Here is a 24,748-nt window from a genome sequence, read left to right as displayed (position 1 = left end):
AAACGTAAACTGTGAGTAGCATTAATGGATCTGGCGAAAGTAGTCACGCTCTAACACAGTTTTATGTCATCTATCCATCCACCTCATCTATTCTCTCTGGCATCATTCACGGTTCCCTAGCAATCTTCTCTTATTTCTCTGTAAAGTATGTGAAGCACAAGGACCGACCCCGACTGATATCGCTGAGCCTGTACGCTTCGGAGTGCAGACGGGAGAGATATATCATTATCTAGACTTCGAAAATCCTGGAAGGCATAGTTCCCGACTTACACTCGAAAATAAGTTTCCTATTGCCGCGACAGGCATGGAAGACAGTGATAAACCATCAGTGAAATCAAAAGGCGCAGTAAACAAGACGAGAGTAAATCCCTTAAACAACCGGATCCCAAGACGGTCTGCAACCATTAGAAACACTATGGGGCGTACAGTGAACACATCTAAGGCTAATTCAGCAGCTTGAACTCAGCCCAAGCTAAGGGTAGGGTAATGCCAGGTAAATTCTCAGGTGCCGCAGTACACAGCTGGCCCTCAAACTCCGGTACATGCAGACGACCCCCAGGTGGCGGCACACACACCTGACCCTCAAGTGCTGGTGCAGACAGCTGACCCTCAAGTGCTGGTACAGACAGCTGACCCTCAAGTGCTGTTAATTACATATGCTCCCAGGTGGCGGTACTCAAACCTAACCCTCTCGTAGTTCAGTAGGAGTTGAGCCTCAAGAGATAGCACCCAAAGCCAGCCCTCAAATTGGTGGTACACACAGGCGGTACAACCCTCAAGCGGTGGTGTGGCAAAAGGTCTTCCTCAAGCGTTAAACACATATGAACGTCAAGTGGTGGTATACAAAGCCGACTCTCACAAAAGTGACCCTCAAGTGATCAACACAGCTGAACCTCAAGTGATGAGATACACAGACAACCCTCAAGTGGCAGTAAGCACACACTTCTCGGCTGGATCCACACTTCACACAGGAACCTGCCTTTTACACCTGCACTTCACACATCACTACACACAATCATGACTACATCCACACTACACACATCACTACACGCGATCATGGCACCACCTGCGCTACACACCACCACAACACAACCTTATGGTGCCAGGTGCCACCGCTAAACACCATCAAAGCAACACATTCACTATAAACATCACTACAGGATATCATGGTGATATCATACACCCGTGTGGTGACAGCTGGGCCATTCCCAACGCTGCACACTATTACGAAGACACTATACTATACCAAACACCGCAAATGTTGAAACCATGGCATGACCTACACTATACAAACCATTAACACCATGGTGACACTATGCCCACCATTACCATATATATATATATATATATATATATATATATATATATATATATATATATATATATATATATATATATATTGTAAGACAAGAGGGCAATTAATTTGACTGGTAATTTCTCTGAGACACGTATATGGACAACCTGTGGGACAAGAGACCTGTCCTACGAAGCGTGTGTGTGTGTGTGTGTGTGCATAAGAGAGGATAGCTTCATTATGTATCGGGTCTGGTGTGGTCTCGCGGGAAGAAATAAAGGTGTGAGGGCCACGTCACCTTTAACACTCATTACAGGGTAATTATCTCCACAAGTAAAGCAAGGGGCGGCATCGACCATCCTGACCCGGCGAAGGAATATTCCCATAACGTCAGCGCAGGTGTTCATCGCGGGGCTCGGGGGGTCTAGCTACAGCGCTTCCTCTCTTGCTAGCCAGAAATGCTCAAACGATAACCAAAATCTGAGCTTTCCTCACGGGGAATCTGGCCCCTCCCTACCCACAAAACCGTAAATTCAGTTGCACAAGTTTACAAAGTTTGCTTCGTCTATGTGAAGTGGGTTGTGTGAGCGGTGGCCGCAAGCCGAGAGCGGACGTAAAGAGAAACGCACAAGAGCAAATCAATGCGTCCTTTCTGCGTGCCGGTGACTGGGGGGGCCCCAGAACATGACGCAACACATGACTGTCAGTCACCCATCAGTACTATCACTGTGGCGCCGCGTGATAACATCCGTCGGCAGCTCTCATTTTCCCGCCCCATGACAGCATCTCTCGGTCTCACTTTCACACCTGCCTCGAGATAACAGCCACCAGTCTCTCCGCTCCCTTCCAACGTGAACCATACTCTTTCCCGCCTCCCTCCCTGCAGGCGCACATCTTCACTGGTCACCCGTACAAAGCACAACAAGGAGGAAACTATAGGTGCCGCTCATCCCACATCTGTTGCTTGCCTTCCTCCAAACACCCATGCTGCCTCACCTCCACGCAACTGCTGGCACTCCACAATCACCAACATTCCCACCTCCACACACTCTTGCTTCCCCACAACTCAACCATTCCTCTCGCGCCCCTATGTTATCTCCAATCTCCTATACCTCACTATCTCTCTCGGCCCCTATCTCCTGCCTCCTGTACCCCACTATCTCTCTCGGCCCCTATGTTATCTCCTGCCTCCTACACCTCACCATCTCTCTCGGCCCCCAGTTATCTCCTGCTTCCTGTGCCTCACCATCTCTTCCGACCTCAGCTCTCCCCTACCTGCTTCCTCTTGTACCTCCAGTATAACCCCGATCCTTTCATTTCCTTCCAGGAAATCGATCTCCCTTTCCACTCTTTCAACCAAGTCCACTTGTATAGCATTGTCTTAACCCATCTCACATCACGGATTCTTTTACCCTTACAAAACCCCCAAGACTCAGTTCCGTACAGCCCTTCCTCCACCAGACAGCCTTCCATAATGTCCCTCTTCTTCACCAAGTGCTACCTTATGCTACTTTTCCTCCTGGTCCGCATCATCTACTTCCAGCACCACATTGTCTTCCACAGTGTCACAACCTGCTTTTAAGACCAATGGTATTGCCTGCTTCCAGCAACACACTACTTTCCATACCGTCATCACCTGCTTTCCAGCACATCTATCATTACCTGCTTCCAGCAACACACTACTTTCCATACCGTTATCACCAGCTTTCCAGCACATCTATCATTACCTGCTTCCAGCACCTCTACCTTTCATACGGTCATCACCAGCTTCCAGCACATCTATCATTACCTGCTTCCAGCACCTCGCTACCTTCCATACTGTCATCACCTGCTTCCAGCACATCTATCATTACCTGCTTCCAGCACCTCACTACTTTCCATACGGTCATCACCAGCTTCCAGCACATCTATCATTACCTGCTTCCAGCACCTCACTACCTTCCATACCGTCATCACCTGCTTCCAGCACATCTATCATTACCTGCTTCCAGCATCTCACTACCTTCCATACCGTCATCACCAGCTTCCAGCACATCTATCATTACCTGCTTCCAGCACCTCACTCCCTTTCCATACCGTCATCACCTGCTTCCAGCACATCTATCATTACCTGCTTCCAGCATCTCGCTACCTTCCATACGGTCATCACCAGCTTTCCAGCACATCTATCATTACCTGCTTCCAGGACCTCGCTACCTTTCATACGGTCATCACCTGCTTCCAGCACATCTATCATTACCTGCTTCCAGCACCTCACTACTTTCCATACCGTCATCACCTGCTTTCCAGCACCAGTGTCACTCTACCTGCTTCCAGCACCACAATACCTTCCATACTGTCATCACCGGCTTTCCAGCACCACGTTCACTTCCATGCCCCTCCTCCTCTTCATCAGCTTCCAGCTTCTCACAACTCCCCCTGCGGCCTTTCGTCTCTTCCATCCATTAGCCTACCACACATCCCTTAAGCTACATGAAACACACTGACGTCCATCTGTTTAATCTGCATAATATTCAGTAATGACGTCAGCCTGGAGAACGCGCGACTATGGCAGCTACACACGCGCGTGGGGGGAGGGAAAAAAAAAGTAAATAAAAGTATTATCATTACACAATCCACCAGAGAGAGGCTCGACTTCCGAACGGTATGTTTGACAGGTAAAAAACAACTAGTTAAATTACCCTTCCAGTTTCCAACAATATTTTCAGGCTGGAAACAAAGGGCGAGTGTGGGCGAGCAGAGATCTAGCCTGGGGTGGCATTGCCACGAGCAGGGACCTCACTACCAACACAACACAACACAACCCACGCCACGACCAGGACCAACGCGCAATCAGGCAAGAGGAGGAAGACGACGAGGACGACCCATTCCCAGGACTACCAGCAAAAGTGAGTGAACAAGCCTTTACACACCACATCACACGAGTGCTCGACCAACTCACGCCTGTGGATGTCATTTCCATTCCAGTTCACAGTACCGTCTGTGAAAGCCAGCTATGCCTGTGCCGACGTGCGCACATCTGAGGAGATGAGGGTCAGTCAAAACGCAGCAGCTGGTGAGGTAGAAGACTCTGGTAGTACCGGTGTGCCAGACCTAACAGGGTCTGCCTCCTCAAAAAGCATCCACGCCCTATCCCTCCATCCTCCGTGCACCCAACATCACCCAAAACACATACAGACAGACAGACACCAATGCAACAAACGAGGGGGGTGGTAATGCGAGTCGCGCGGGGCTGGGGCTGCTGCTGCTGGGGCCTGGCCTTGCTGGATACGTCAGATCGATAACAGGAAGCAAAAAAGAAAAAATTTTGGAGGGCAGGTCCAGTTCTCCGGAGGGGACCAGCACGAAGTATTTGGTGGCGCAGTCTTGTGCAGGCTCTCCACCGTCTCGAACTAGCTCACAAATTATATTTTACTGCCCAACACTGCCTTCCTTCAAGTCCCCCATTGGTCCCTGGGAAACTTTCACTCCATCTCTCTTTAAATGTTATTGCTGTTAGGGAGGGCGGTGGGTCGGTGCTTGCCTTATGAAGGTGGCGCCGGTGTGGTTGCAAGTGGTGGTGTGTGGTGTGGCTAGCACCGCAGACCACCCTCCTCCCTTGCAACGCTAACAAGCTGGGACGTCTAGACTAGGGCTTAACACAATATTCTCATTACGTGCCCACTCCCACACAGCCTAGGAGTGGATCTTAAGCCAATGGGAACACTAGGTACCGCGTACCTTCGACGAGATTTTGCCATTCGGCTGGGCTAGCGCGTAGCGCTAACCTCATATCTTGTTTCTGCTCTCTGCAGCCACGACCATAACTGCCAAAATACTGGCTTCAACAGAGACTGTTCTCATCTAGCCATCTCATCTCTTAGATGCTTCTACCATGGGTTGTGAGACGCTTAATAACCTTGCTATTTTTCATGCTGGGCCCTCGCATAAATCCGCATGATATATATATATATATATATATATATATATATATATATATATATATATATATATATATATATATATATATATATATATTCTTGGTATTTTCTCCAGCATTATCGCTCAATTAATCACTTGGTTCCTTCCTTGCCGAGACGCTTTTAGACCCGTCGTAGTCCACTGCTCATGATGCCCTCAATTGGCCGAGAAACGTAAACTATCGCGTATCTTCTTGCTTAAACTATCGCGTATCTTCTTGCTTAAACTATCGCGTACCTTCTTGCTTAAACTATCGCGTGTCTTCTTGCTTAAACTATAGCGTATCTTCTTGCTTAAACTATCGCTTATCTTCTTGCTTAAACTATAGCGTATCTTCTTGCTTAAACTATCGCGTATCTTCTTGCTTAAACTATCGCGTTTCTTCTTGCTTAAACTATGGCGTATCTTCTTGCTTAAACTATCGCGTATCTTCTTGCTTAAACTATCGCGTATCTTCTTGCTTAAACTATCGCGTATCTTCTTGCTTAAACTATCGCGTATCTTCTTGCGTAAACTATCGCGTATCTTCTATAACGGCTGTAAAATTCTAGTCACCCCAGCCTCTCGCGATGCTGCAATGTAATTAATGCCTTCCACATACCCAGCAAAAAATGGTTCTTCATTCTCTGTATAACGTGTATTCCATCTGGTGTAACTGGCGACCACGTACAGCCACACACTGGCGACCACGTACAGCCACACACTGGCGACCAGGTACAGCCACACACTGGTGACCACGTACAGCCACACACTGGTGACCACGCACAGCCACACACTGGCGACCACGTACAGCCACACACTGGTGACCACGTACAGCCACACACTGGCGACCAGGTACAGCCACACACTGGTGACCACGTACAGCCACACACTGGTGACCACGTACAGCCACACACTGGCGACCACGTACAGCCACACACTGGCGACCACGTACAGCCACACACTGGCGACCACGTACAGCCACACACTGGTGACCACGTACAACCACACACTGGCGACCACGTACAGCCACACACTGGCGACCACGTACAGCCACAAAGAGTCCATTCTCACTGGCCTCTGATGTGTGCACTGAACATTTTCATGCCATCTGAATTTTCGTCTCTCGTTTTGAAGGGTCTCATTGTGATACCGCTTATTTTACCTGCCTCGGTAGCGCTGTCTTGTCAAAATATGCTCTTGGGTTTCTAACGTAAGTAACGTCTTGTTCTACCGTGACTTTTCTACATCGGAAGACGCGCTTGCTTCAAACTCGTATCACCATCCCTGGTGGGGCTCAACGACGTATTTGTTCATCTTGTTCCGCGCCTCATTGGCTCAAATCCGTCTTCCCTGAATTTAATCACGCGAGAGAGAGAGAGAGAGAGAGAGAGAGAGAGAGAGAGAGAGAGAGAGAGAGAGAGAGAGAGAGAGAGAGAGAGAGAGAGAGAGAGGGGGGGGGGGTCTACCTCCGGGTGCCTATGACAAGATCCTGGTATAAGGCAGGGCTAGGGCGAGCGCGTATGGCTCACCGCAGGAAAACTAAATTCAGAGTGCAGGAATAACGGGTTCCGCGTTTGTCCAAGCGCTGCGCGTGAGGTGACAAGCGTGCGTGCGCGTGGGTCTGTGGCGCGAAGGACAGAACCCAGAGCGCATGCGAAGGCCTCACACTTAACAACATGTACATCAGGGCAAGATTCAACAGTTGCTCTCTTGTCTCTCCCCAGCGGATGACCTTCACTCGGTGGATATCAAGACGCGTCGCGTCTCTCTCTATCTACGTTTTCCGCGCCCACTTGGCGCGCGTGTCTCGTCTCCCTTGTCACTCACACAGCCGAGCGCTGGGAAATTAACTTCTCTGTGGACGTGTATATTGCCTTCGGCGGCCCACTGGATGATTTACTGGACACCTGTCGTCGGCTGGGGGTGTCTGTGCAGAGGGCGACGCTGTCACTGAGACTCTGTACGTACGAGAAACAACAGGGGACTCAGTACACTACCCTGAGAAACAGAACTTTCAACACGTACACACAGTGAACTTCGTGTGGTTAACGTCTATACTGTGTGATATATTTGCTACACACACACACACACTATGTGTATATATATATATATATATATATATATATATATATATATATATACACACACACACACACACACAAGCGCGCGCGCGCGCTTCCGTGGTGTAGTGATGAGCGTCCGGAGCATGAGTCAGCATGGGTCCGCCCGGGGTCGACTCGGCCCAAACGGGTTCAAATCCTAGGAGCGGCAATCGACCCACACTAAGCCCAGGTGTTCATCCTCCCCTTTGGGCTGATCGATCAAAGGGGTATCTGGCTTAGGTTGGGGTGTCTGTGTGTGCATACATGCACAGGAGTAAAGACATGGTACATATGTACAAAGTTAAGAGACGGGACACAACACCAGTGTAAAACTCTCTCCCCGTAACACACACACACACACACACACACACACACACACACACACACCGGAGCATGTGAAGCCTCCGGGGTGAACCATGGCAAGGTATTTGGGGCCTGGTTGTGGAGAGGGAGCAGTGGTTTCGGAAATCAAAGAAACAAATCCAGGCTTTGAAAACCGCTAGGACACTAATCTAATCAGTGAGAGGCGAACTGGCGGGTTCCCCCTTGCTCAACACTGTGAACCCCCCAAAATACCACAGCAACCAACGATGGTGCACGCTGGAGAAGATCCACATCTGCCACAGCAACCAAGCCCCCAACCTACCCACCACAAGAAGCGCTTCTGACCCAACCCAACTACGTTCCTTACCCCCACCCTAGGATAGAACACAGAAACGTTCTCATGGAACGCTACCCAAAAATCAGCCACAAACCGACCACACCCCACACCAGAAAACCATCAAAAAATACTAACACAAAATCCATTCTCAAACAAGTGTCTACCGAACTTTCCCTTTCTTTCCCGCCGACAGACGCAAATGCAATTAAGACCTCAAAGAACTTCCCTGTACCAGACTCTGACAACATATCATACCTTTATTGGTTGACATAAAATATTTTGGCGCTTACAAGATCACTTCAACCACTCCTGCTCAGAAAACAAAGACCCCCTACCTTCTGGAAGCCCGCCAACAGAGGGCTAATCCTAATGATCTCTAAACCACCCAAATCCCGATCGCTTTACCGCCCTACATCACTTCTATCTCATTGACAAAACTGGTCCTCACCAAACTCACCAAGACTAACAAGCGTGAAGGTCCTTTCCTAGACAGACCTCTTTTAAAATCACATCACGACACCTTGAAGCTATGCAAGCGGTAAGAGAGACACAGCACTACGGCACACTCCCAAAATACTGGCTCATCCCAAACACAACGTCTGCATACCCATGGTAGGCTTCAATCACCCTTGCAACCCCAGACACACACGAATACACCCCTACATCCCTCTTCACCTTCAAGTGTCAATAGCTCCCCCTCAACAAAATACTGTGGAGTGTGCTGTCAAGAGCTGGTCTTATCCTCGAGTGTATCTTCATAAGGCTGGACTGGAGTGTAACGCAATGGTGCTGGACGAGTCCTTGAATGCACAGTCAAAAGGCTGGACGTACACTGGAGTGTACTGTCACACAGCTGGATGTACAGTGGTGTGTATCGTCACCTGTACGCATCCTACAGTGTATCATCAGTATTCCAAGCAGTGTGTGTGTGTGTGTTAGCAGGTGTGTAAGTAAAGCATCACTGCGAGTTTGTCAGGCGCTCACAGCCCCGTGCCATATACCTCTGACCTCTACCGGGGAAGCAATCCCACTAAACCTTCACAGGATTAAGGAGGGCGTCTGGTATTAGCTGGGTGAGCGACATTAAATTGTTGTGTTGGGTTAATGTGGCAGAATAGATGTTCCCCACGCCCGCCATTACCTTCGACTATTGTTCCCACGGCAGCACCCACTGCCACAGCGTCCTGCGCTCACCTGACCCGTACAGGCAACAGCTGAACCCGAGCGGAACACTCCCTCCCTGTCTGACACCAACATTCAACTGTGTGGTGTGGGTGACCTATGACAGTATGAGTGGTGATGGCCTGCCAATAATGTACACACATTGTCCAAATGGCCATGGGTGGTGCTGGCGTATTGGGTCACCCCTCCCGCTTCTCTCTGCCACAATCATAGCCTCACTATTGTATTACGTTGCTGCTGCTGCTCTGCTGCTGTTTCATATCCACCATCACCGTCACAATGAACACCACATATATCATCACATAATGGACACCTGGCTTCGACGCAGGAACATTCTGAGACTTTAAGCTGGTTTCTGAGGCTCTCGTACATCCAAAAGCTTTCTCCTTAACACTAGACTGCCTCTTTGTTCCTCCGATCTGCACCCAAACGTAGACTCCATAACCCACGGTTACCAGGATGAGAGAGGCAGCTGCCCGCACATCTACGCAGGCTCCACGACCTGGCTGGTCAGAGGCGCCCTCGTACTATAAATAATACTCGTCCAGTGATTTTTAAAAAGTTCTTCATCCTCATTAAGTTTCTAATACTTGTAAGCTCCGGGTCAAAGTTTCGGCCCCGAGAACTTTTAACTTTACGCCACGCTTTTATCATTGTACTTACGGCACCTCTCTTTTTTAATTTCGTGGTAATATTTTGTAGTCTCGAATGCACGTTATGTCGTGTGAGTGATTTAGAAAGCAGACTAGGGATCACTGTCTTCCACGATGTTCCAAGTCATCTCTCTCTCTCTCTCTCTCTCTCTCTCTCTCTCTCTCTCTCTCTCTCTCTCTCTCTCTCTCTCTCTCTCTACCCTACGCTCCACAGGGCACTTGCCTCAATGGTTCCAACCGTTGCATGTGCGCCAGTTTAAATTTCTGACTCAGTCCGTGAAGCTGCCGACGGACACGAGATGAAGACGGGTATGGCATCACCGTTTCAAAAATGTATCGAAACAAGACCAAAGAAGTGACTTCTCTTCGTTACGAGCCGGGATAAAGTTGCAGGCTTAATAACCTCAAGCAAAATCCAACGATAGGTACGGTTGTAATGCCACTCTGTCCTTCAAGAGGCTGGAGAACGACTACGTAAGGTTTCCGGAGCGTATGATTAATGACTCCTCAAGTTATGAACCAGGTTATGGTGAGGGTTATACGTAGTGAAACCAGACGGACGGAGAGCGCAGACGCAACGGACAGAGCGATATCAGAAGCCCTCACCATCCCACGCAGGCCACACGAAAGCTAATATTTGAAGTTTCTTTTCGCAGTGTACATTGAAGACGCGAGATAAACGCCCCCTCGTGAGCTACCGGTGCACACACGAGCAAGACCACTTTCATCAACCAGCGAAACAAACAGTGAAGACTCGCGGGGTGGGCGGAAATGCTTACGAAAACGAAAGATTATAAATGGTTGAAACTTTCTGAGTTCTGAGATCCTCTGTTTATTAACCGAGACACCACCAAAACCGCCAGATCCACCGGGTGTGTATTAAATAAGTCAACACAATCATCACCTCTTATTCTGTTACTTAATGAGCTACCACTGTTGGTCCCCGACTCACTTGAGTTCAAAGGATTTGGTATATATACACACGCACACGAGGGCGGCAGTTCGCCCACATACAACCCCAGGTGTTCAAACCTCCCCTTTGGGACTGGTTGACAGATGGGTACCTTGCCTAAGGCTAGCGTGTGTATGTGTGTGTATACACACATACTGGAGTGAAGATATGATACACAAATGACGAAACAAAAAATAAAGACAGCAAGCAGATAGGAGTTTAAAACGTTGCACGGTAGAAGAGATGGTTCAAGAGATGGGGGTCCCACGAGTGTGTAACACTCCCTCCCCGTGCAGTATTAATAGACAAAACACACACACACACACACACACAAGGCGTCAGGTGATGACAATGCCCCTTTTCCGACAGACTCGAAAGTTTTTTTTTTTTGTTTGTTTTTGTTTGTTTGCTTTTGTCCATCCGTTCCAAATTTCCTCTCGACCCTGTTCAGAAGTTTTCCTCCTGGCGTGCCCCCCCCCCCCCCCCCCCCCCCCCCCCGACACCCGTTCCCCTCCCGCACCTACACCAATTAGCCGTCACCAGGAGAGATGCCTCAGATCAATACACATTCGTTCCGAGGCTTCTAAGACTCCCATTTGTAAAATTATTCGGGAGGACGATAGGCATAAGGCGGCGGGCCACCGAGACAAAAGGTGGCGGCTCCCAGGCCTTAGCTGTCATGAACAATAACGGTGAGAGGCCAGAGAGAGAGAGAGAGAGAGAGAGAGAGAGAGAGAGAGAGAGAGAGAGAGAGAGAGAGAGAGAGAGAGAGAGAGAGAGAGAGAGAGAGAGAGAGAGAGGAAGGGGTTTGGGGGGGAGGATGAGAGCGGTTTTGTGTGTGTGTAGTGACGCGTCACGCCAGATCAATGGACTCCACCACTGAAAGGGGGGGGGGGGGGTGTCGTCGTCGACGATCGTTCTAAGGAAAAATAAATAAATAGATAAACAAAACTTGCTTCTTTTTGCTCCTCCAAATGATACCATTCCACCTCCTCATTTCTTCCACAACACAAGACAACAAAACTCTGTTCTCAGATAGCATCAGCGGTGTCCCGCTCCCAGTGAGGCGGCACCAGGGCATTGCCGCCCCTGCAGCCCAACGGGCCAAGAAACGGACGCCCGAGGACCGTCACCGACCCCATCATACCGGAATCAAAACATCTCCGGCCGGTGTCTCCCTCGACGTTGATATATCAACGTAGCAACAAAGGCCAACACACCCGCGAGTGATGTTCCCCCCACCACCACCGTATCGCTCACTGACACATCTTCACTACGAAGGAAGACGCCCAACTGGGACATCTTCACAACAGAGGACGACCAACAACAGACACATCTTCACTACGAAGGAAGACGTCCAACTGGGACATCTTCACTACAGGAGGACGACCAACAACAGACACATCTTCATTACGAAGGAAGACGCCCAACTGGGACATCTTGACTACGGAGGACGACCCATAACAGACATAACTACGAAGGAAGACGCCCAACTGGGACATCTTCACTACGGAGGACGACCAACGACAGACACATCTTCACTACGACCTAAACAAACGTATCTCCACGTCACCCTTGAGATGGACGTCTGGTGTCGTCCCTGGGCGGTGGTGAGGGGATGTCTTCTAACACCAGTGATGCCAATGGCTCCAACCTGAACCCGGCCTCTGACTTGACCTTTTCGGGTCAGGCCAAACATATTTTCACTCCACCCTAAACATCGCTAGCTTTTGACTACACCTTTAAATGAAAGGGTTGGATCAAAGGCTAGAGTTTGGATGCCGATTGTTGGGAATTAAAATACTAAAGCTACTCGCCCCACTGCTTTCACTTCTGCTATCTGTAAAGTTTTGGAAACTCCAGTAAACTCTCGCTTCCTCACACGCTGAAAATAATATTCACTCGTTCCTAATCTCCAAACACGGTAGGTCGAATGATGATCGCTCGTCTGTGACTCACTCTTGGTCCTCCTCTCTGTTACGGACTTTGGTAAAAACTTCTGTCACAGCTCTCGACATCTTCTAAGCAAGGGTCAGGGAGTGGCATTAGTCTCTGCTTTCTATTTCTATACTCCCTTCCCTTAGTCTATCTGCTCCTCTCCTCCGTTCCACTGAAGTAGTTCCAGATGGAGCGGCATTACCCACTATCCAATTCAAATTCGTTGTTCCTCAGGGTTCTATCCTATCGCCTACTTTCTTCCTTCTCTTGATAAATGATCCTTTCTCTTCTGCAACTTACTAACTCTTAGACTTCAACTGTCTTTCACTCCACTCTTTCCTCGAATACTCATTCTCTTTCTCCTACTGAACATCATTCCTCTCTTTGGACTTATGCAGAATCTCAGATAGGGAAGCAGTAACACTGTTAAACTGAACAGTGTTAAAACGCAATTTCCCTAAGAATCATTTGTTTCCCTCTGTTCTGTTTCACACCACAACCGTTCAACCCTGCTGAAATTGTGACCTGTAACCTTGGACCTGTACCTGTAGTAATTTTTAGTCCCCGTAACTGTACCCCAGAATCTACAGCAACAGCCAAGCGCCCATAATCACATCCCAAAACCAATATGACCAGATAAAAATGTAAAATCAAGGCCTGTTAAACTCACAGAAAGGAATTCACTATCACAGCCTAGGGCTAACGAGCAAAGCCTGATATAAACGAGCAAAATCTATACATTCTCATATAAACAAGAAAATCTATACCGTAACTCTCACAACGAGAAATCCCCTAGTCATAACCTGGGACACAGCAACAATCTGGGTCCTGATGTAGAGCCTGGAGCCCACAACGTCTGTCACCCCCAATAGCGTAGATACCAAAGTCATTTCCTGGAATCCAAAACCGATGGCAAAAATCCTTAACCAGATCCTGGAACATATGAGAATTCCCTGGAAATACACAATTCCGGCCTGAAATATAATCAGAGCTTAAAAGTCACACTCCTTCCCTGGAAGTGGTGACCCCACCTCCAGCAACCACTACGTCTGCTCAGAAAACCACAATCTTGGTTCAACAATCACAATCACAACCAAGAAACTACAACCCAAACCCGGATCTCGACAGTCCATCATGAGAACTCTATTTCTGTCCCAGCCCGGAAGCGACACTTCCAGCTCTGTGTCAGACAGAGTTCCAGACCGAGTCATAAACCCTGCCTGGAAACCGTAAAATCCCGGTATGGACGATACAACCCCCGGTCCAGAGCCGGGAGCTGCTGACCCCCAGTCCAGAGACGGGCAGGAGCCAGCAGCCACCGTTGGTTCCTGCCACAACAAACATGAAGGGCGTCGTGCTGGACGAGTTCCAATACTCGGGGTCTCAAGCGCCAACCGCAAGACTCACTCGGTCACGCCCGCCGCTCGTGTCTGGGTGTGCTGCCGCCGGTCCATCAACCAGCCTTCGCTATCCACATCACAGTCACTACTATCCCCTCGCCCTCCCTCCCTCCCTCCCTGAACCCCCATCCTGTCACTCACATCCTCATCATCCTCATTACCCGCAACATCCTTAACTAACCTCATCTCCACGACACCAGCTGGCTAACCGTCGCTAACTACCTTACAGGGACCATCCACACTCCCTCATTACTGCTGCCACTCCACTCACTCACCCAGTCTCCTCCTCACTGACATTCACCCTCACAAACACCACTCCACGAAGCTGCCGCGCACTCACCTCCCTCCAATGTCCTCAAAGTGCCACCATCTTCCTAGCTACCAACAGCCTCCCTACTGTCACCATCCTACTGCCAACACCCTCCTCACCACCACCACTATCCCTGAGTCACAAACCCTACTCCTCTCTCTCTCTCTCTCTCTCCTACGCAGGCACCGATCATCCCCCGGTGCCATCACCCTGCGGCACTCCCGCCCTGCAGACTGCCATTCGCCCGTAAGTGCCACCACTTCCCAGGGCCACTTTCTACTCAGTACCCTCAATCCGTCAGTGCCATCAGCACCAACAACGACCATTTCCTTCAGTGCCTCTCCTTCTGACGGACAAAAGGGCCCCACCTCCTCCCTCCCCTCCCTCAGTGTCACCACCGTCATTTTTATACCAGGAATGTTATGAGGGCCCGTGCCCCTTGGGCTGCCGTGGGACAAGGTATGCAGCAGCAGCAACAGCAGCAGCTTCACACAGGGGAGAGAGAGAGGAGGAGGGGGAAGGCCAAGGGAGAGTAAGACATCAAAAAGCTGTAAACCTCCAGAGACCACCATTGCAACACAGCCTTCCATCGCCAGTGTGAGGCTCTCCTCGGTAAATTCCCGACGGACCACCGACCTCTCACAATGTATCATCTCATTCCGTACGTACGTAGGTACACCTACGGTGTGTGATTACCCCAGTTGTGTACATGGGAAGGGCGTTTTACGTCCATCTCTCACACACCCCTCCTTTTTTTTCTCTTCTCTATACAATACGTTTCTTTTATCCTTTTCTGCTAAACTGTTGGCTGGTTCCATGTGGTATCCTCTGACCTGCAGGTTCAGCCACCCCCAATGGTTCGCTGGTGGTGGTGGGGGGCGCCTGGTTCGCCGGTTGCCCTTGATACGCCCTCACAGGACACTACCCAATTCTTTTTCCCGAAAAATCCCACGGGTCTTCCACCGCCGCCAGTGTTCCAAATCACCGCGTCTTAGGTTAACAGGCAAAGAATCCTGGATATTATCCATCCCCGACCTTTTTTTTTTTTTCGAATATCTCCGTTCCTGAAGTTTAAACTGACTCGCATGTTCGTTTTTTTTTTTTTTTCCAATTGTTTCGTCCCATCGAACAAGATCACCCGGTTACGTACAGTCTGGAACAAAGGTCTCCTAGTACCTCCCATGCGTGCAATATCAGGCATCTCTCGCGTATACCTTCGTCAGCCGGGTTCCGGGTGGACGACCGACTCTTCCGAAAGAAGGTTTTCTTCTGGGTCTCACTCCTCCCTGGTGTTGTCATCACGGCAGCTTCAACGGCTCCTTTGTGAGGTAATCCGAGGTAATCCAAGAGTCATGCTATCCGATGTCATCACGTGTACATCTCTAACACGTCTTTTTCAGTCCCGTTCCCGTCTTGCTTTGAGTACGTGACTTCATTACACACACGAGGAGCTGACACATATCCCTTACACCCCATTACACTTCATATCATTTCCCGTGGCTCAGTGGATGATCCACCTTGATGTCTAGCGTTCTAAAGAGACCCTAAGCTGGCCTTATCCCAAAAGGATCATACGAAGGTAAGCCAAATACTCTGGGGTTAATACATACGTATATATATCACAGACTAGATGGTCCTTAACTGTAACCCAGCAGCCATGTTAAGACACACCTAAATCCTACACCTGGAGAATAGAGAGTTGGCAAGACATATACATCAGAGTTCAACATGAGTACAGAGTCGGGACAACAAACACATCCAAATCTATACACCACTGATTACTTGTGACACAATCCAGGTCTGTTGTCTCAAGCCAAAGTAATACACATCCATGTACTTTACTCTTAACTACAGAGATCAAAACATCAGGCTTCAGAAACTGTAAAACACACTTCAGGTAACACATTCGGATCCAATATCTAAACACAACAGAGCAGGTCCGACAGAAATCCAGATCCAATAGTTGCAGATCACAAAAGCAAATATAACATCCCACTCTAATATTCAGTGAGTTACGGGGGACGCTATCCGGTTCACCAGAACCAGTGTTTATCACACACAAGTCAAAAATAAACTGCGGGGCAAAGACAGACTTCCGAATTTCATATTTGTAAACAAGAGAGCAGAGAAGATAAACAGCCAAATCCAATACGTCTACAGTGTCCCCATCAGGAGAACTTCAATAACACACGCGCAGGACCAGGTATTGGAGAGACGAGGCAGGTAGGGAGGAGCAAGCCACCTCAACCATGGTCTGTGTGTGTGTGTGTGTGTGTGTGTGTGTGTGTGTGTGTGTGTGTGTGTGTGTGTGTGTGTGTGTGTGTGTGAGCCTCTGGGTAAGACAGATGGACAGAGGCCGCTGGACAGACCCAGGCAAGGGTCCTGAAGTGGTAGGATGGGAAGGTCAAGAGAGAGTGTGGTACTCAGGCAGGCACCGTGGTGGAGGCCGGACACAGGGACACATGGGACTCGTGAGTCATGTTGCCCCCCGACTCCCAACACCACCAACATATGATGCCCCGAACACCAACACCCTAAAACACATCACGTTGCCCCAACCACCAACATATGTTGCCTTGACCACACAAACACATCACCAACATATGTTCCCCGACCACTCAACACCTCAAAATCACATTACCCTGCCCCGACCACCAACACCACCAACATATGTTGCCCCCACCCCCAACATATGTTGCCCCCACCACCAACACGTGTTGCCCCGACCACCACCATGGTGTTACGTTGCCCCCGTCACCAGCACCCAACTTCCTGCAGCAGGTTATAATACCGCACGAAGCCGTACTTGTAAATTGCCCACTTCCTCCTTTTGTTCACACGCGCTCGCTCAACCCTCCTCATCCAGTTCATGTGCCACCACATGACTCACTACCAGGGGGGAAAAAAAAAAAAGAACATTATATCAACACGACCGAAGGGGGAGGTTGGGGATGATGTAGCGTGTTACCGAACACATCAGGGAGAACTGGGCCGTCTAGAGGGGAGTACTGGTGAGAGAGAGAGAGAGAGAGAGAGAGAGAGAGAGAGAGAGAGAGAGAGAGAGAGAGATGGTGGCTAGGAGCCATGTCTACGTTAGAGGCATTTTCCCCAACACCAGACCCCCGCCACCCAGCTCATATGCCACAGGCCGATCGCCATCACCCAAACGACCAGCCCGTCTCCATTCACAAACCACTACGTACGTGTTGGCCAGAGCCTCACAGCCTCTCTCTCTCTCTCTCTCTCTCTCTCTCTCTCTCTCTCTCTCTCTCTCTATCATCACGTGCCAACCATCTAACCCCCCCATCCCCACCACTCAGCCCGTAGCCTGACCATCGCCCTCTTCCGCCCGTCCACAACACGACGCCGCCATTACCACCCGGGAGGGTCGTCTCACGACGACCACCAGCTGCCGCCCACCGCCGCCCACCACCACCACCACCACCATTCCCAGGGCACCGCCGCTTGCCACCCACCACCACACCCCCGTCCACCAAAACCATCTCCACTCGGTCATCCAACCGCCACACGCCACCCATCGCTTACCACACCATCCCTCACCCCCTTACCAACCATATTCCAACCACTAACGCACAAAAGTGCTCCCAGACCGTCCGTCAAAAGCCACTCGCTACCGCCCAACCCACCACTCGACCGTGACTAGAATAGCGGGTTTGACTGCGTGTTGTTGTTCTTCCGTGAGCCAAAAAAAAAAAAAAACCATCTCCCTTGAGGAGAAACGCCCACCTCTCCTTTACCCATGACCCTTCCATGTGGCTCATGGCACGCTCTGCCAGCCCACCAACAACACAGGTGCAAACCACGAGGCAACGGCAAATACGCATTGTCTACCGATTTCTTATGCAATGTATGACTTATAGTCATCTAGTCTTGACTCTGTAATACACGAAAGCGCTTGAAGCTTCGTATTTTCCGTGTCCTTGTGGTTTCTACCTGAATCATATATATATACATTTTCTACGTGTGTAATTTTCACACACACACACACACACACACACACACACACACACACACACACACACACACATACACAAACACTTTTTCCCCATTTTCCGCACGGCGAAGTAGCGTCAGGAAGAGACGAACAATGGCCCAATTCGCTCACATCCAGCCTCCAGCTGTCATATAATACACCGAAACTGGATCAACCTATCCACATCGAAACCCCCCCAGCGGACCATTCCGTGATTTCCCACGCATTTTTGTAATTCAATTTTGCATCCAATGTTTGTAGCTATCAATTAAGTGTAATAAATTACCTATTCATTACATGTACGCTTTAGAGTTGTGAGTGAAAATGAAATTCCTAGCAAAAATATATGCGAGAAATATGCGTAAGTGGGGAGAAAGGAGGGGGGCACTGTGACCTAGGAGCACCTGATGCGCCGCGCTCATCGTGAGAGAGAGAGAGAGAGAGAGAGAGAGAGGTGTCAGCAAAAGATAATTAGGACTGGGAAGTGGAAGGAAGCGGGGGTGGTGGAAAGGAAAGGCCCTGCAATGAGGTGGGAAAGATAATGTGGTGGTGGGGGCAGCCCTGGAGGAGGAGGAGGAGGAGGAGGAAGGGTGCCTCTGTGGAAGCCTAAATGCAGAGGATATGTGGGTGGGATAAACGAGGCCATTACGAGGATCCGAGTCGCCTGTCGCGTGGAGGCGGGCGGCTCCCCTCCACCTGCACTTACCCTTCCCTTCCCTTCCCCCCCCCCGCGCCACTCGGGCCAAGCCTACTGTTTGTGGCGCACGAAGAGAGAGAGAGAGAGAGAGAGAGAGAGAGAGAGAGAGAGAGAGAGAGAGAGAGAGAGAGAGAGAGAGAGCACCACCACGGGCAACACGCTTCCCCCTTCATTACCCGGGTCGGCGGAGGCAGCATCACACACACACGCACACACTCACTCGACAATGGCACACTGACCCCGCCCGGCGCTTCATGGCAACCGCCTCGCCCATGACCTGCAGGTGACACACGTCCTCCCGGGGGCCCTGGACACGCAGGGGAGTATCACCAAGGGCCCCGCACGCGACGAGAGTCCCTCCTCGTCGTCAGTGGGCCGCGCGGGCGCGCACGCGGGGGTCGCAGCGCGCACCGGGGCAGGACACAGGGAGTGGGTGCGTGTGCGCACAGCCACGTCTAAAGGCCTGTGCAGCGCTGTGTACACGGCGAGGGCGGAGGGTGTGTGTGGGGGGATAATAGCGTGGATGATAAGTAATCCGGGGTACCATATTGACAAGGGTCGAGTGAATGATGACCATATTACCAGTACAGGGTCTCCACCAGCACGGCACACACACACACACACACACACACACACTACCTCTCCTCCCACCAGCTGCTCGGCAGAGCAAAGAGGCGTCATATCCTTTAGACCCGCCAACGCAACGTCGACTTCAGTTCATTTTACGAGGAATAACAGCTTTTCCAAAGATGGTTTAATAACCGAGGGCGGACACCGACGTTAAGCACTGGACACGGGCACAGGGGTCGCAAGGACTGGTCTGTGACGTAAGGATTGCACACGGACGTAAGGATTGCACACTGACGTGTATAAGGATTGCACACTGACGGATGGGTTGCAAATAGACGTAAGGATCTTACGTTGTCGTAAAGATGCCATACTACTAAAGAAGCGATGATCACTACGTTTGCTTGGCCAACCTACCCTACATCAGTCGGATAAAAAAAATCATATATATATATATATATATATATATATATATATATATATATATATATATACGTAGCATTTATGGATCTGGAGAAGGCATATGATACAGTTGATAGAGATGCTCTGTGGAAGGTATTAAGAATATATGGTGTGGGAGGCAAGTTGTTAGAAGCAGTGAAAAGCTTTTATCGAGGATGTAAGGCATGTGTACGTGTAGGAAGAGAGGAAAGTGATTGGTTCTCAGTGAATGTAGGTTTGCGGCAGGGGTGTGTGATGTCTCCATGGTTGTTTAATTTGTTTATGGATGGGGTTGTTAGGGAGGTAAACGCAAGAGTTTTGGAAAAAGGGGCAAGTATGAAGTCTGTTGGGGATGAGAGAGCTTGGGAAGTGAGTCAGTTGTTGTTCGCTGATGATACAGCGCTGGTGGCTGATTCATGTGAGAAACTGCAGAAGCTGGTGACTGAGTTTGGTAAAGTGTGTGAAAGAAGAAAAATAAGAGTAAATGTGAATAAGAGCAAGGTTATTAGGTACAGTAGGGTTGAGGGTCAAGTCAATTGGGAGGTAAGTTTGAATGGAGAAAAACTGGAGGAAGTAAAGTGTTTTAGATATCTGGGAGTGGATCTGGCAGCGGATGGAACCATGAAAGCGGAAGTGGATCATAGGGTGGGGGAGGGGGGGAAAATCCTGGGAGCCTTGAAGAATGTGTGGAAGTCGAGAACATTATCTCGGAAAGCAAAAATGGGTATGTTTGAAGGAATAGTGGTTCCAACAATGTTGTATGGTTGCGAGGCGTGGGCTATGGATAGAGTTGTGCGCGGGAGGATGGATGTGCTGGAAATGAGATGTTTGAGGACAATGTGTGGTGTGAGGTGGTTTGATCGAGTAAGAAACGTAAAGGTAAAAGAGATGTGTGGAAATAAAAAGAGCGTGGTTGAGAGAGCAGAAGAGGGTGTTTTGAAATGGTTTGGGCACATGGAGAGAATGAGTGAGGAAAGATTGACCAAGAGGATATATGTGTCGGAGGTGGAGGGAACGAGGAGAAGTGGGAGACCAAATTGGAGGTGGAAAGATGGAGTGAAAAAGATTTTGTGTGATCAGGGCCTGAACATGCAGGAGGGTGAAAGGAGGGCAAGGAATAGAGTGAATTAGATCGATGTGGTATACAGGGGTTGACGTGCTGTCAGTGGATTGAATCAAGGCATGTAAAGGGTCTGGGGTAAACCATGGAAAGCTGTGTAGGTATGTATATTTGCGTGTGTGGACGTATGTATATACATGTGTATGGGGGTGGGTTGGGCCATTTCTTTCGTCTGTTTCCTTGCGCTACCTCGCAAACGCGGGAGACAGCGACAAGGCAAAAAAAAAAAAAAAAAAAAAAAAAAAAATATATATATATATATATATATATATATATATATATATATATATATATATATATATATATAGGAAAGGATCACAATTTTGCTCGTGATCAAGATACTCCTATGAGTCCACGGGGATAATGAAACACGATAAGTTCCCAAGTGCACTTTCGTGTAATAATCACATCATCAGGGGAGACACAAGAGAGAAATATAAAAGTCAGTTGATATACATCGAAGAGACGAAGCTAGGACGCCATTTGGTAAAACGTTTTACCAAATGGCGTCCTAGCTTCGTCTCTTCGATGTATATCAACTGACTTTTATATTTTTTTGTCTCTTGTGTCTTCCATGATGTGATTATTACACGAAAGTGCATTTGGGAACTTATCGTGTTTCATTTTCCCCATGGACTCATAGGAATACATACATACATACATACATACATACATACATACATATATATATATATATATATATATATATATATATATATATATATATATATATATATATATATATATATATATATATGATCAGTTGGTGTAATCATTACATCACACCATTAATCACGAACACAAGGCCGGATTTATGCAGCAGACTGATAACACATATCATCAGAGCTGATCTTACCTGTGTTATCTTCAGTAAGATATCAAACAACCAACACGCAGTATGGCTCGGGCGCCGTCACACAGGCCCGCCCCTCCTCCTCCTCCATAACCACCACAGTGCTTTAAGGTCCCAGTAATACAGACACACACACACACACACACACACACAATATCCCTGGGTCGTAATGAACGAAATGCGACACGGAGATAACTTACGCCTAATTTTTTTTCTCTTTTTTTTTTAATACGGACAAATTAATTATGCTATGACAACCGAACATGCCATAAATCCACATTTCCGAATAATCCACCACACCAAAAAATATAAATAATAATTGGAAATGGACGCAGGTTTGGTGTTGGACACAGGGCGCCTGGCACTTTCCGATAGCTATCATTTTTCTTTTTATTTCCTTTTTTTTAATCAATGGACGACCCCCATCTGTGACCATAAAGTCACGACGGGGGGTGAGGGTGAAGGGGTGGGGGGAGGGGGGTGTTAGCGCCATAACGTAACCTGGAAGTGGGATAACAGTTTTGGAAGGTGAAGTTTACGATGCGGGCGCTGTAGGGGTTGGGGCTGGATGGCTTCGCAACACACAGTGTGTGTGTGTGTGTGTGTGTGTGTGTGTGTGTGTGTGTGTGTGTGTGTGTGTGTGTGCGTACTGGTGGGTAGAATCTGCACAGAGTATGACTACGATCTCTCTCTCTCTCTCTCTCTCTCTCTCTCTCTCTCTCTCTCTCTCTCTCTCTCTCTCTCTCTCTCTCGTGACGGGACCAAAAGTCGTACGGAGGCGAGTCAGGAGGAGCTGTGTGTGTGTGTGTGTGTGTGTGTGTGTGTGTGTGTGTGTGTGTGTGTGTGTGTGTGTGTCGGGGGGGGGGGGGGGGGGGGGGGGGCCCTGGAGCGACGTGGAAGGCACGGGCGTGGGGGAAGAGCCTCACGTGAGAACAACGGGGGGGCGGTGGCGGGGTGCATTCTACCAGGACGTGGCACATCATAACACACCCCCTCCCTCCTCGCCCATGGACGAGACGTATGGCGTGTGTAAACACAGCAGGTTAAGGGGGTAATGGGGTAGAGCAATCCCTCTTTAATCTACTCTACCAACGTCCCCCTCCCTCACTAGACCACGAGATGCAACGTAGACCAGACCCGTGTGGTCCAAATTGAACAACCAGGTTGTTACCATCTGGCGGCCGCTCGTCAAATGGAACCCTGGTTGCTTTCGAACCACACAGAAAATCGTCAGACAAAAATGATCTAGTTACATCTTATTCCAGTTGCTTTAATGGCTTTCCAGACAGGATGAAAGAAGAAGCCATGTTACCACGGCTGACCTCATCCATAACAACCCTAAATCGAGGTCGTCACTCAAGCACTATCCATTAACTGGCCTTCGTGTCTATCTATCTCGCTGGTCATCGCGCTTCCTCGCACTGTGGATTATAACTGGCATCCGCTCGTTCATTTCTCAAATCCGTCTCTCCACGACTCCCCTACTGAGAACGGGCGATGATTTACATGCATAACCCGTTGCCATCTTTTAAGAATGACGCCTCGTCTCCATCTCTTAATCTCCCATGCTAAGGTTATGGCGAGCTCTCCCGGCGCCAATGCATATCCCCAAGCCTTGACCCAGTCCATTCTGCCTCATTCCTCATACCACCAGAGTCAAGTCTTTTACCTTTATCTTTCCACGACTGAGTGAGGTGCTCGCACGCCACAAACACGACTGAGGTCTGTCTCATTTTAATAACAATTCTTCGGAGCAAATTCTCTCCGTATTTTGGGGTTATTGTCACCCGCTTCAGTGTGTGTGTGTGTGTGTGTGTGTGTGTGTGTGTGTGTGTGTGTGTGTGTGTGTGTGTGTGTGAAGAGAACTGGTGTGTGACAACCTACATACATGTTACTAGTAGCGCCAGGGTATAACTTCCAATCACCCGTGTGTAACAGACGACAGGTAACGGCGTCACAAGACTTGAGTGGAGGGTTCACTGTACCTTAAGCTCAGCACGGAGGAGGGCCACGTTGCTCTGTTCCATGTTGTAGTCGTGAGAGCTGACCACAGCGGCCTGGGACTGCGGCGAGGCCGAGGGGAAGGGGCGCCCCACCTCGGCGGCGCCCGTGGACGACGCCGAGCTCTTCTTGTCGTCGCACTCGCTGTCGCTCGTCAGACCAACCAGGGAACCTGTGAGGGGGGAAGAAAGCGAACTCTTTAACTTTGGGTGCCGCGTCGGACACAAAACACGACCACAGCAACACACGACACCATATGGTTACGACCAAGATTCCAACAGCATATCTTTTGACACACGACATCGAGACAGCCAAGTGTAACGACTGTGCAGGACCCATCACATGAGGCGCATGCTACCCATGTGGGGATGATGATGATGATAATGTTACTGGGGGCTTCCTCCTCCTCCTCCAACTACTCCTCCTCCTCCTCTCTCCTGTCCCCAGGTAATGCATCCGTCGCTGCTAAGCTAACGACGGACCACGAAGAGAGAGTGAACTCTCCCTCCGTCACCCAGTTCCTCACTGCAGAAGGCAGATACAGGACAATACAAGCACCAGGCTTAGGGGAGGAGTACAGGCACCAGGCAGGGGTGTCTGGTGGCTGCACGGGGGCCACCCGACACACCCTAGTATGCCAG

At 49.4% G+C, this 24,748-nt stretch overlaps 1 protein-coding gene across 3 annotated transcripts in view; it reads right to left on the bottom strand.

Moving 5' to 3' along the window:
* The window catches only part of Dlg5 (Discs large 5), a 591,115-nt gene that overhangs the window by 401,688 nt on the left and 164,679 nt on the right, over window positions 1-24,748 (bottom strand). For all 3 annotated transcript variants that reach the window (XM_071693695.1, XM_071693696.1, XM_071693697.1), the window contains exon 3: window positions 24,092-24,279. In XM_071693695.1, the coding sequence (XP_071549796.1) occupies window positions 24,092-24,279 (188 nt within the window). The remainder of the gene's footprint in view (window positions 1-24,091; window positions 24,280-24,748) is intronic.

The sequence above is a fragment of the Panulirus ornatus genome, chromosome 56 (assembly GCF_036320965.1).
Source record: "Panulirus ornatus isolate Po-2019 chromosome 56, ASM3632096v1, whole genome shotgun sequence".
NCBI lineage: Eukaryota > Metazoa > Arthropoda > Malacostraca > Decapoda > Palinuridae > Panulirus > Panulirus ornatus.
Note: the sequence above shows the minus strand (reverse complement) of the source record. Positions and strands in the feature narration are given on the sequence as shown.